Genomic DNA, 12718 nt, shown 5'->3' with positions numbered 1-12718 from the left:
GCCACCACAGTTTCCTAATTTTCAGGATGACCGACCCAGCCCAGTAGGTTTAATCTGAGGAGGGAAAGAACGTGCCTAGTAAAACACAGAGAGGACTTTATGCAGAAGACAGACCGTTAGGAAAGTTCAGAATAATGCGTTGGGCTTACGAGTGATGATGATAGCGACTACTCATTGAGAGCGTGCCCTGCATGGGGCCAGATACTGGGAGCTTCCCAGACAGCCCGCCAGGTGAACGTTACCCTTTTAGGTGATAAATGTAGGTTGAGAGAGGTTGAGCTAGGTTTTCCAAGCCAGCAGTGAGAAAGTGGCAGTCACCCTCCAAATAAGAGCTCCCTAGCGTTAAAGCCAGAGCGAGGGGGGGTTGTCGGGATAGAGGGAGATGGAATTGTTCGAGGTGTAAAGACCGAGCCCTATAGCCCTCCGGGGCTTAGGGATGGAGAGGATGTGCAGAGACAAAAGCAGTGGCCAAGGAAGTATAAAGAGAACCAGGAGAATGGGAGTAAATGGAATTAAGACATATACATTTACACCAAGCACTATAATAAGCAGTTTATGTTTTAGCTTTTACAGGAGTTGGAATACAGGCTAGACTGTTGCAACAATGGACCCTGAATAGAGTTTAACAAGAGAAAACTTTTTCTCTCACTTGCAGTCTGCATAGATGGTCCAGGTCCGGTATGCACTCAGTGGGGTCAGGGACCCAGCTTTTTTCTCATCTATGCTTGGAAGATGTCCCTGCAGGGAAGGGAGACAGGGTGGCTGTGCTCCTTTCCTTTTAAGAGACACCAGCATAAAATGTCTGCTCACATCCTGTTGGCCAGAGTCTGGTCACCTAGACACAATAGGCTGCAAGGGAGGCTGGACATTTTGCTGCGCATCCAAGCGCTCAGCTGAAAATCTGAATTCCATAGATGAAAGGAGAGTGGATGGATGGATATGGGTGAGATAAGTTCCAGTCTAGGTGACAGCCATTCGGCACCTCTCACATTTGACAGCTAGATAATGCTAGTCCTCGTTTCATAATTCCAAAAAGGCAGTGTGCTCTCTGTGTTCCAGTACCGTTATTAAACCGAAAGGTAATTTCTCAACTTCCTGATTGTCATTCACTTTTCGGATTGCTTCATCGTTTTCTGTCCTAAAATGTTACACCATAGCTTTGAAACCGCCTTTTAAAAAAAGAAGACACTTTTATTTGAAATTATTATTATAGATTCACAGGAGGTAGCAAAGAAATGTACAGAGAAGTGACCCGCACTTCCCCTCCGGCCCCCTCCTCACCAATGCCAACACCGCAGACAACGCTGGTGCAAAAGCAACACCAAGAAATGGAACTGGCACAATCCAAAGAGCTTATTCGGGTTTCACCAGTTATACGTGCACTCACGCGTGCGTCCGTGTGTATGTGGAGCTCACGCGTGCGTCCGTGTGTATGTGGAGCTCTGCGCACTTGTGTCACGTGCATAACCTTGCAAAACCACCGCCACGGTCAAGACACTCAGCTGAATCATCACAGAAAACTGTTTCATGTGACCCTGGTAGAGCCGCACCCACCCTCCCTCACTGCGTGGCTAACCCCGGCAGCCACTAGTCTGCTCTCCATCTCTACAATTATGTTATTTCATGATTGGTACATAAATAAAATCATGCAATACGTCTGTTTTGTTTTTTTTTTTGAGATTTGTCATTTTTCATCAGGCATGATTTCTTTGAGGTTCATCCAAGTCAGTATGTATATCGATAGTTATTTTTTAAAATTTCTAAATGGATGTACAAAGGTGGTCTTTTTGAACCTTTTGTTTAACATACTCATGTAGCTGTCACCGAGTTCAGTGCCAGCACCCCAGAAGTGCCCTCCATGTCCCCTTCCTGTCACTATTTATCCAACCAAGGTTATTTTCATGACTTTTAACATCATAGATGAGTTTTGCTTGTTTTTGAACTTCATATAAATGGAATTATCCAAAATGTTCTTTTGCGGTTCAGTTTTATTTTGCTCAGCATTATGATTGTGAAATGTATCCGAATGGTTCATGTTCATTGCCGCATAGTAATTCATTGTGTAACAGCACCACCATGCACTCATTCTCACTGCTGTTAATGCACATTTGGTTACTTGTTTTTGGCTAATAGCGAGCGGCACTATGAATATTCTAGTATATGTCTGTTGGTAAAAAATATATATACTTTTGTTTGGTGTATACTTAGGAGAGGAGTTTCTGGGTCCTAGGATATGTTCAGATTTAGAAGATACTGCCAAACGGATTTCCAAAGGGTTGTATCAGTTGATACCTTGAGTAGAAGCATAGGCGAGTTTTGCTTGTACTATACCCTTGCCAACACTTGATACTGTCAACATTTTTTTTTATCCTTTAAACATCTTTAGCCATTGCAGCCATCGCTTCCGTGGATTAAGCTTCATGCTTTAAGCAGAGTTTGTTTTACTTTTGCACCATTAAGAGATAGAACGTCTTACAAATTCTTTCTCTGCCTTCAGATTAGAACTCATTTGGCTTTTAAAATTTGTTCAACATATATTCAGGCAATGCTGGGCATTTCGGAGTTTGAAAAGATAGCTAGCTCCGTCTGCCTCAGAAACAAACACAGAGAGCTCTGGGACCAAATCATGAGTGGGGAGCCTTATACCAACATTTCTTCCAACCTCCCAGTCTAATAGTGAGCTTTTAAATACTTCCTTTCTCCTTGTTAAGGAAATTCTTCCTTTAAAGCATTTTTTTCATATATAAGTGGCCAGCTTTATTTAACCCCTTTCCTTCCCCATAAATTGTTGATTTGAGGAAGACTGATTTAGCTTTGAAATTCCGTTCAATGGTCGAGAAGCATAAGAATTTCCTGTTATTTATTTATAGTTTTTAAATGGCTTTAAAATAAATAAAGATAATATAGTAGATAAAGGTATAGTCTAGGATACCTGTCATGTGACAAAAAATTTCTAATATATATCAGGATTGTGGCCCCATCAATGCTGCAGACACGACACTGTGTGCTTTAGCAGATTTCTCAGAAATACCAATATTGTTCCTTTCCAGAAATTTGGAACTATCCGAGCAGATTTGATTGAGCAGATGAGGTTCAAACAGAGACTGAAGGTGATCCAGACACTGGAAGATACTACGAAACGGAACGTGGTAAGTCCTGTGAGAAATAGCGTGTCTCTTCCTCCATCCTTTGTCCCGTTCCTGCTGGCTCATAAATTTCTGCTTGACACACTGAAGATAGTTTATAAGAAAATCAAGAACTTTCCCAATGTGACATTTTCGAGTTTGTAAATTCATTGTGTTTATTCTTTTTATAGGTACGAACCATTGTGACAGAAACTTCCTTTACCATTGATGAGCTAGAAGAACTTTATGCTCTTTTCAAGGTGAGTTTCAATGTAAATTTGAGTACATTCGGGGAATAAAAAGTTCACTTTAATAATTCAGTTCCAGATTTTTCTGTTAAATTGTTAACGGATAGCATGAGTCTCAAGATGTATAAAAGGGAAGATAGAGCTGAGAATATAAAAATTGAATACTTAATATGAAAAATAAACATTCTTATAACTCATTTATGTTGATGTTTTAGCTTTTTTCTACTCCATATATTTTAGCTGTTTCTTTGGACTTCAGAAAATAGGATTTTACTTTATAATACTCTTTGGAATAATGGCAATCAAGTTTAAATTCTGCCTGAAATTCCTGTAAATTGTAATTTCCTACATTAAGCTATATTAAAGCACTCTTTAAAAAAGATATGTAGCTAGAATAAAGATGTTCAAAGTCTAAGGAAAAGCCAAATTGGTTAAATTTCTGTGATTTCCCTTTCCTGATTCACCCCCTACCAGTCTTCATCGTGAATAAGAAAATATTATGTTAGTAAATAAAGCAATATAGAATTTTTCTTCTAGGAAATATATTTTAGTCATAACTATATTATCAACATCACAGGTTAAAATGTGGCAATTGCCAGAAAACAAATTTTAAAAGATGCTTTTTATGCAGGTATCAATTTTATCATGATCTCTAATTGAGTGGCCTCTTAATACGTAGTGTCTTTTACTGCCAGGACTAAACTCACCTGTATTGGGAGCTGCAAAGATAGTATAGGAATGAACCATAAAGGCCCAGACGTGAAGGTCTGAGCTGAACACTAACAGATCTCAGAATCAGAGAATGTGATAGCTGGGAATGTTGTGGTTAATATCCTCACTTGTCTGTTAGCTACTAGAGGGCACTCCTGTTTTATTTATTTTCATTTCACTGGTGCCTAGTACTGTGTCTGTACCCCATAAGTGTTCCAAAGATGTGTGTTGAATACATGGGTCAATTAGCGATCAGTTATCTGTCTGGTACACTCTCTGCGTGTTTCCGATGTGGGTGCAGAGTGAGGTTTCATAGCTGGTTGGTGACGTGCTTTGTCAGCCCAGCAGCATGAAAAGCAGAGTGGACAACAGTGCCCCCACCAGCCTCCATTCAGCACTTAATGGTCAAGTCTCTACAGGGTGCCATCTCATTCATGTTTTATCCATACAGCTAAAGCCCCGTAGCTAATTGCTCGGTATAAGTTGGTTCTCCATAAGGAAGGGGTCCCTCTTTTATTTCATAAAGGAAAAATATAATGATCCAACTTGGATCAGAACAATAAAAATTAAGGATCCAATTGAGATCGGATTTTAAAGGGATGCTGAGGACCAGAAGAAATCTGCTTCACAGGGCAGCGGGGAGGTAGGGCCAGGATTTGGGGTAACTAAATAGAAGAGGAAGTGGCAGCTGGAGGCAACAAGACCACAAACTGATGATGAGAAGGGTTATGACATTGGAAAGAGGAGGCCACCTTTGAGAGATACCAGGAAAAGAAGGGCCAGGGCTGGTGTGCAGAAGTCCCGGACCCAGAGATCGCTGAAGCCGTGTCTTCTTACCTGGGCACCGTGCATGCCACTCTTTGTCTGTGCACCTCCAGGTCTCAGGTGTGTCATTTGTGCCCTGAGAGTATACTTCAAGAAAGCAACCTTTTCTTATGCTCAAAAAGCTTGCCCTATGAGTGCGTTGACAAACACGAGTTCCCCATGTCCACTGAGCACTCCGAGAAAGAACCTGAAACCCTTATTGGTGTCACCAGTGGGAAGGAGTCCCTGGTACTATGGAACCAAGACAAAACCATCAGTTATGGTCTCTCTTGAATACTTGAATTGGTTTTAATTCATTTAAACAAACATTTAGGGAAGCATTACTATATGTCAGACACCCACCTTACCAGACTTTTTAGTTCTTTAAAAAGCCAGTTTCTGGGGGTTTCCTATAGATATGAAGGAAAGATGCAGTCCTCTCGCAAAGAACTTAATGTTGGGCTTTGGGTTAAAACTTGGAGGAAAAGGTGAAAGGCTACCACCGTGAGGCTGATTTGTGGCCCCTTTGCCCTAGTTTCTTTCCAAACTAGTCCCTTGGCCCTTTTTCAATCTCTGGGCCCCTCATCCCTCAGATGATGGATAGTGGAGTCTCATCACAGAGTAGGGAGATGATCTGCATGGCTTGTCTTTCCTGCTGGTTGTGAGCACCGTCAAAGTGCCTGCACCACACTCAGGCAGGCCAGTTCCAGAGTCACTAAGCTACCTCAGAAGGAAATGCTCTAGATAACCCTTATCCAGTGACATCGCTCAGGTAAAGGGGACCTCTTCCAAGGATGTGTCACCAACACGTGCCTCCAAGAGAGGGTTGCTGGGCATCACTCATGATAGTTCAGAAAACAGCTCAACTCATGCGTTGCCTGGGACCTCAGCCTTCATCCCCTCCCTCTGACTCACCACTGCCTCCACCCTGCAGTCAGGAATGCACCCCGAGCCCTGGTGGATCTCAGAAGACTTCCTTTATCCTCCCAAGGCTGCGCTGCGGAAAACCTGGTGTGGGCTCCGTTCTCCACCTCTCCCCTCTCCTCTCCTCCGTCCTCCCAGTCCTCTCTTTTTTAGGTTATTAGCTATAATTCCTGGTAAACCATTATGATAAAGACATTGGTCTTCCTTGCTCCTTTCTAAATGAGAGCCAAACAGAAGTGCTACACGCTCTCAACTGACTCCCTCCCCTCTTTTCAGGATCTCCGGGCAAGGGGGAAAGACCTGTTGGTCTGAAGGTGCTTTTTTCTGTTGTAATATTTGCGCATGTCTGTGGTGAAACACTCAGTACCTCGGGGAGTAAAGGAAAAATACAGTCCCCGTTGTCACGCCCCTCCCCTCCCCTCACCCGCCATCCAGCACGGACTCTGTGTAGAGTGGGGGTGTTCTTCCGGTCCTTGCTACGTGTTTTATCTCTGCGGTCTTCCTAGAATGAGCATCTGTTTCTACCAGAATCAATACGACCTCGTGAGTAAAGAGGCCTCCTTGTTTCCAAGGACAGAAACAGGCAGCTTTTTGTTGCTGGATCTGGATCTCTCTTCTTACCGTAGTGGCTCCTACTCGTAGTTTTTCTAGAGCTGTTTTCAGATGTGTAAAATAGGAGGACCACACATTGGTAGCGTGACTACCGTATATGGCTATGATGATGCCTATGTGATTTTGGTGACCAGGAGGCAGGGGGGTTTATGGGACATTAAACTAGAAATCGGAAACTCAGAATCTCATCATGATCTGCTTTGCGTTGTGCTTGGATGACCTGTGCAGGCCACTGGACCCCTGGCCTTTACCATCCTCACTTAGAGAACAAGGTGGTCACGTGGCTCAAATTACAGATCCTTTTCAGGTGTCCATTCTCTTTATTTCTTTTAAATTAAAAAAAGAAAGGTGTCTATGGGAATTATTTCTTAGAACATCCGTGAGTATATGTATAAGAGAGAAGGAAAGGCCGGGGGCAGAGTCGTTCCCCGTTTTTTCTTCTCCTGCTCCAGTAATTGATCCGGGTCTCTCGTAGCCAGTGTCCACTGCAGAGCTGGTTGCCATGGAGCTGGGGGTGGCCAAGAGCAGATATATGCAGAGCAAGAAGACAGAGGGGCCCTGACACTCAAGCACTGCCCCAGGAGGTGCACAAGGGTTGACCAGAAGAAGCCTTTTTCCAAATTTGAGGGTGAGCCCTTTCCTCCTGGTATCTGCTGTGAGATAGAGTCCTCAATGTCACTCTTTTTGTTATTGTTGTTATTTTTCAGGCAGAACATCTAACCAGCTGCTACTGGGGCGGGAGCAGCAACGCGCTGGACCGGCACGACCCCAGCCTGCCTTACCTCGAACAGTATCGCATTGACTTTGAGCAGTTCAAGGGGATGTTCGCTCTTCTATTCCCCTGGGCCTGCGGAGCTCACTCTGACGTGCTGGCCTCCCGCTTGTTCCAGTTATTAGATGAAAACGGAGACTCTCTGATTAACTTCCGAGAGTTTGTCTCTGGGCTAAGTAAGGATGTGGTGAGAGTGCATGAATTGGGAGGGAATGGGGGGGGCGGGCAGTAACCCCGAGGTGCTCAGTGCTGCCGTCAGGGGCAGAGGGCCACATTTTAAGGTTTGCAAACTGACTGTAAAATTTATTTTTAGTTCATGCATATGTTATACGATTAAGTCATCGCCTTAAATAGTCTCCAGCACTCGTTAAAATACTTTATCGGAGAATTCACAAGACAATAAAATGACAACTTAAACACTGGAACCATAGACACGATAACATTACCGGAGAAAAAGAAATATTTGGGTGGATTGCTTTTCTTTGACCAAAAATATATATATATATATTTATATTATGTATGATATTATAAAATTTCATAAAAGCATTTTGTGATGTTTTTAATGAAGGGCTGAAAATAACCACAACAGCTCTGCAGTCTAAATGGAAGTCTTTTTCTCTCCATTTTGCTGGCGGAAGGGCGGACCATCACGAGAATGCACACCCAACACCCCACGAGCAGCGTGTGGTTTCTGCCTGTCAGCCGCTCGGTCCGACCTGTTCCCTGCCCTATATTCGATTGGACTCACGTTCCATTTATAATTGTGGAGGGAAAAAAAGCTACATCGTAGTTGGGCTTGACCCATTGCTATGAGGTTGTGGATGTAGCAGACATGTTGTCAGGCTGCCAGAATGTGATAAGAAAGAAAAAAATGTTTTGATTTTAATTGTGCCACTCTGTGACCTTGGGCCATGTACTTTAAAGTGACATGCTTAAGGAGAGATGACGGCGTCAGGCATGGAGCCAACAATGATTCCAAAAAAGTCCCCTAAATCTTTAAGAATAATGAATGACTGGAAGGTTTAAAGACAGAGGAAGCTGATGGTTTTTAAAAAGGCAAAGGGGTATAGTTTAGGTTCTCTGATGTAAGAAAAAATTACTTGTATAAAGTACTCATGGATATGCTTCAAAGGTGGGACATGGAGGAACTAACTAGCCTTTGCTAAGTGCAGGCACTGTTCTGATGCTTTAGAGTCTGTACTTACTCACTGAATCCAAACAGCAGCAGCCCCTCGGAGTAGTCGCTGTAATGATAACCCACGTTTCCGTGTCGCTTATCCTGTGCCAGGCTCAGCCCTGGTGCTTTACTTGCATTTAATGTGCCTGGAGGCATCTCAACTACAAAGCTGAAGTCTGAACCCAGGCATCCTCGAGGCTCAGTTGGTGCTGTTGCTAGTACACTTCGTTACCTACCTGCTTTCTTTTATTCCGTTAAAAGGATGGAAGCTCAGAAAAGTTAAGGAACTTGCTGGGACATTAATATTTCACGAGTGAACACATGCCTGTTAATGACCTGAAGTGACGTCATAGTCAGCATAGCACATGCCACGCCCGGATTCAGACCACAGCTGTCTGTCTCGAAAGGTCATCCTTTCTCCTGAGAACAGCAAAGGGGGTTTTTTTTTTTTTTTTTTTAAGGAAGAAGGAAGTATTAATTTTTAGCTATACAAGGAATATATAAGTATATTCTGCTTAAAAAAAAAAAAAAAAAAGTGAGACAATCCAGACAAGGCTACAGGGCCCCTTTGGCCTTATCCTAATCTTTTCTGTCCCCAAGGTAACAACTCGTTATTATATTGATGTCTGTCGGAAAGATTTTTTAAAAATTATCTTTGGACAAGAATGAGGAGGAAAAAGGGGCAGGTTCTACATGTAGAAAGTGATAGAAATTATAAATATTTAAGTGTAGTCAACTCCATCAAGAAAAATACTTTTCAAAATCTTCAAGAAAGGAAAGAGAGGCTTGGGCTTCTTAAAATGCAGTATTTTGAGCAAAGTAAGCTACACCCAGATGACTGTAAGAACTCAGCTGTTCTCAGTCACTGTTCTGGAGACAGACAAGTAGACCAGGAAAGAGAAATTCTCTTCGAGTCTTTAAAAGCTAAAACATGAATTCTGATAAAGATGGATCAGTCATTTTAATGTCAATCCCCAGAAAGATGCCTCTAGAAATCAGTGAACGGATGGTCTGCATGGACTTAGCAATGAGAGGTTACCATCAGAAGCCACAGATGAGCTGTTCTCTCTTCTTCCAACTGTGTTGCTGAAAGGTGGAGCCTCTAAACATGTCACGGATGTCACGATGCAGCTGGTCATTTGACAGATCGATAACTCATTACAAATGGGAAAGGCGGAAGTGTATGAAGGTCGATGGTTGCAGCACTGGCCAAACACGGCCCCCGAAGTGTGATGGTTAATGAATCAGTTTCAACTGAGAGTCTCTAATACATTGGGCTGTGATTATTTCCTTATTTGCACAATAGTGTTGTTGTCAGGACTAAGTGAGATAATTCAAGTAAAGTGTCTAGAACAGTGTCTGGCTCAAAATAGGTTATGATCCCTAAGATAACTATTTATCCCTTTCTATTGGACTCAGTCAGCAGTTTAATAAAGGTAGAGAAAGCCATACAAATGTGTGGGATTCACAGAGCTGAGAGAGAGCCAAATGACAAAAAGAAATTAAAAAACACATATATATGAGAGGAGGAAATGATTCAGAAAAAGAAATCCATAGGGACAAATCAGACATCCTAAATTTTAAGAAGTGATTGTAAAAGAACTAGCTAGGTGTCTGCCTATCATATAGTGGTTTCAAGCATGGCATCTAGGGTCAGACAAATCTGAGTTTAAATCATGGGCCTGCTACCTACTAGCTTATGATCTTGGACAAATTACTGAACACACTTTTCTCATCTGTAATATCAAGATAATAATTGTATCATTTCATAGAGAATTGTTGTGAGAAGAGTGGAAAGTAGTTAGCAAAGAGCATCACACAAAGTGAATGGTTAATAAACGTCATTATTTCATGATTAGTATTAGTGTGTGCAGACATCTTAGGGTTCAGTTAACCCTGCGGTCAGTCCGAAACTCCTGAGCAAAGGCGTATAAAAAGTTGAATGCAGACTTAGGCTGTATTAGTGTAAGAGTCAAGAACAGTGCTCTGAAGTGGCCGAGCAGCTTCTGGAACTTTCTGTCCAGAGGGATATTGATTGACAAATTAACATGTAAGGCAATGTGGATAAGAATAGGGAAGGGTATGTATACAAGCCATGTCGTATGAGAAAGCTGGAAAGTTCAAATGTATCCCAAGGGAGATAGATTTGCCTCGAAAAGATAAGTTTGAAGGGCTCAGGATGGTGAATGTGTGGACTTGAACTGAGGAGGCAGTAGGCCTGTTTGCCTTTAAAGAGTAGAATAAAGGGAAGGAGTGATGGGCTCTTTGAGATCTGATAAGGACTATGGACATTTCCCTCTCCAAAAATGGCACATGCACATAGACACAAAATGTTATGTTTTATGGGGTTCATGGGCTTTATGAAGTCGAGTCTGCAGGTTAAGGATCCTGAGACTAAAAATTACAGAACAATTTTCAGTATTTACAGAATACATCAGTGGAATGAGATGCCTCTGGTTTTGACAAGCTCCGTGTCTCTGAGAATGTTCTAGCAGATGCTAGATTCCTAACTTCTGTGGATGTGTGAGATTCCTGTGTTAAGTGGGAGGTCAGACGAGATAATCCTTGATGTCTCTGCCAATGCAAATGCTAGAATTCCCTTTTTCTTCTTTTTCCAAGTCTAATTGGTCTTCAACTAGGTGCCCTGAGAATAGATATTTAAAGGATTTTCTGATTGCTGAAATGCACATGGACTTTAAAGGAAAAAGTAACAGGATTCTTTAGATTGAAGTTATGGTGCTGTAATGGCAGACAGGTTAGAATAAGTTAAAATGAAGAAGCGTTAAGGAGAACCCAAACCAACAACAACAACAAAAGAATTCCTAAAATGAGTAATTGGAAGCAATCCCAAATAGACTTTGAGATTATTTCTGAACTCTTAACAGTTAGTTAGTGTTGAGGTTCGTTCACATGATCTTTCTTACTAATACAGAGTTAATTATGTGCCAGGCACGATTCTAAGTGTTTTATAGTATTAACACATTTCTCACATTTCATGGGTCCTGATGTCGAGACCACTGATAGAATCTACTATTTATCATCATGCCTTATAGAGTTAGAGCCAGGTTGACTCCAGGGTCACATAGTAAATACGAAGGATTTCGAACCAGGAATCCTGGGTCCAGAGCTCTTAGTTTAAATATATCCCGGCCAACGGTCTGTCACCTAGTGTCCTGGTTTCAGTTTGTGAAAAGCAGACTGTTCAGGGAAATGCTAAGCCCAGAGGGGTTCCTAGCCCAGAAGATACATTTCACATTGGCATTTCTGTGACTTCTAGGTGCCGCCTGCCATGGGGACCTCACAGAGAAACTCAAACTCCTATACAAAATGCATGTCTTGCCTGGTAAGTATGTGTACCTGCAACCATGACCTGGCTTGAAATTGTGTGTGTGTGTGTGTGTGTGTGGGAGTGTGTGTGAGAGAGAGAGAGAGAGAGAGAGAGAGAGAGAGAGAGAGAGAGAGAGAGAGAGAGAGAGAGAGAGAGAGAGAGAGAGAGAGAGAGAGAGAGATCTATTCACCTCTTTTTGATATACAAAATCACTCACTGGTTGCTGAGAATGAACTGAATAATGACTACATAAGTTCCTGAGCCAGCAGGTGCTTGAGTCCCATCCTTTACCTGTCTGAAGTGTGAGCTGTGATAATAGCAAAGAGCAGGCTTGTGCAAGAGAGAGAATCACTAGCATTTGGTAACACATGGATTCCAGGGTGGTGAGAGAGAGGAGCAGAGGAGATTCAGAGGTCCCCAGTCTGGGGCGGGGGGAGCGGTTCTACCATGGACAGAAACAAGTGAGAAAGATGGCGAGGATGTGAGTTAAGTTTTAAACAAGGGTGGCCTTCAGCTGGGATAGATCTCACAAATACTTAAAAAAAAAGAAAGAAATAGAGGAGGGATTGGCACTAGGGTAGAGATGGGGTAAATTTATGGATTTGGGAATGTATCGCATATAATTTTCTAAAATTTGGTTCATAAAGGACCACAGGATTTAGGAACATCTCCATTAAAAGGAAACTGTAAAGGGACACTTTGGTGTGTGGTCGTTAGAATGGAGGGTGGAGTTAGAGATGGGGGGACCCCCTCTCCCGGCGAGATTTTAGGGGCGGTGGGCATTCCACGGGACCCTGCCTCACCTCGGTAGCTTTAGCCTCTCATCCTCCCCTGAATCATTTCTTTAATGTAAGGTACACTCTCGTGAGTCTGGCCCTGCCAGGATGAGAATTCTCCTTCCTCCCCTCCCTAGAGCCATCCTCTGATCAAGACGAGCCAGATTCCGCGTTCGAAGCAACTCAGTACTTCTTTGAAGATATCACCCCGGAATGCACGCATGGTAAGGGACGTTCCTCA

At 42.6% G+C, this 12718-nt stretch overlaps 1 protein-coding gene across 1 annotated transcript in view; it reads left to right on the top strand.

The window, feature by feature from the left end:
• The window catches only part of TBC1D9 (TBC1 domain family member 9), a 52067-nt gene that overhangs the window by 33298 nt on the left and 6051 nt on the right, over positions 1–12718 (top strand). The window contains exons 14-18 of the mRNA XM_025042346.1: positions 3051–3149; positions 3317–3385; positions 7132–7372; positions 11651–11716; positions 12615–12701. Of these exons, the coding sequence (XP_024898114.1) occupies positions 3051–3149; positions 3317–3385; positions 7132–7372; positions 11651–11716; positions 12615–12701 (562 nt within the window). The remainder of the gene's footprint in view (positions 1–3050; positions 3150–3316; positions 3386–7131; positions 7373–11650; positions 11717–12614; positions 12702–12718) is intronic.

Source organism: Pteropus alecto, unplaced genomic scaffold (genome assembly GCF_000325575.1).
Source record: "Pteropus alecto unplaced genomic scaffold, ASM32557v1 scaffold50, whole genome shotgun sequence".
NCBI classification, from domain to species: Eukaryota; Metazoa; Chordata; class Mammalia; order Chiroptera; family Pteropodidae; genus Pteropus; species Pteropus alecto.
The sequence above is the reverse complement of the archived record's forward strand: the minus strand, read 5'-3'. Positions and strand labels throughout refer to the sequence as shown.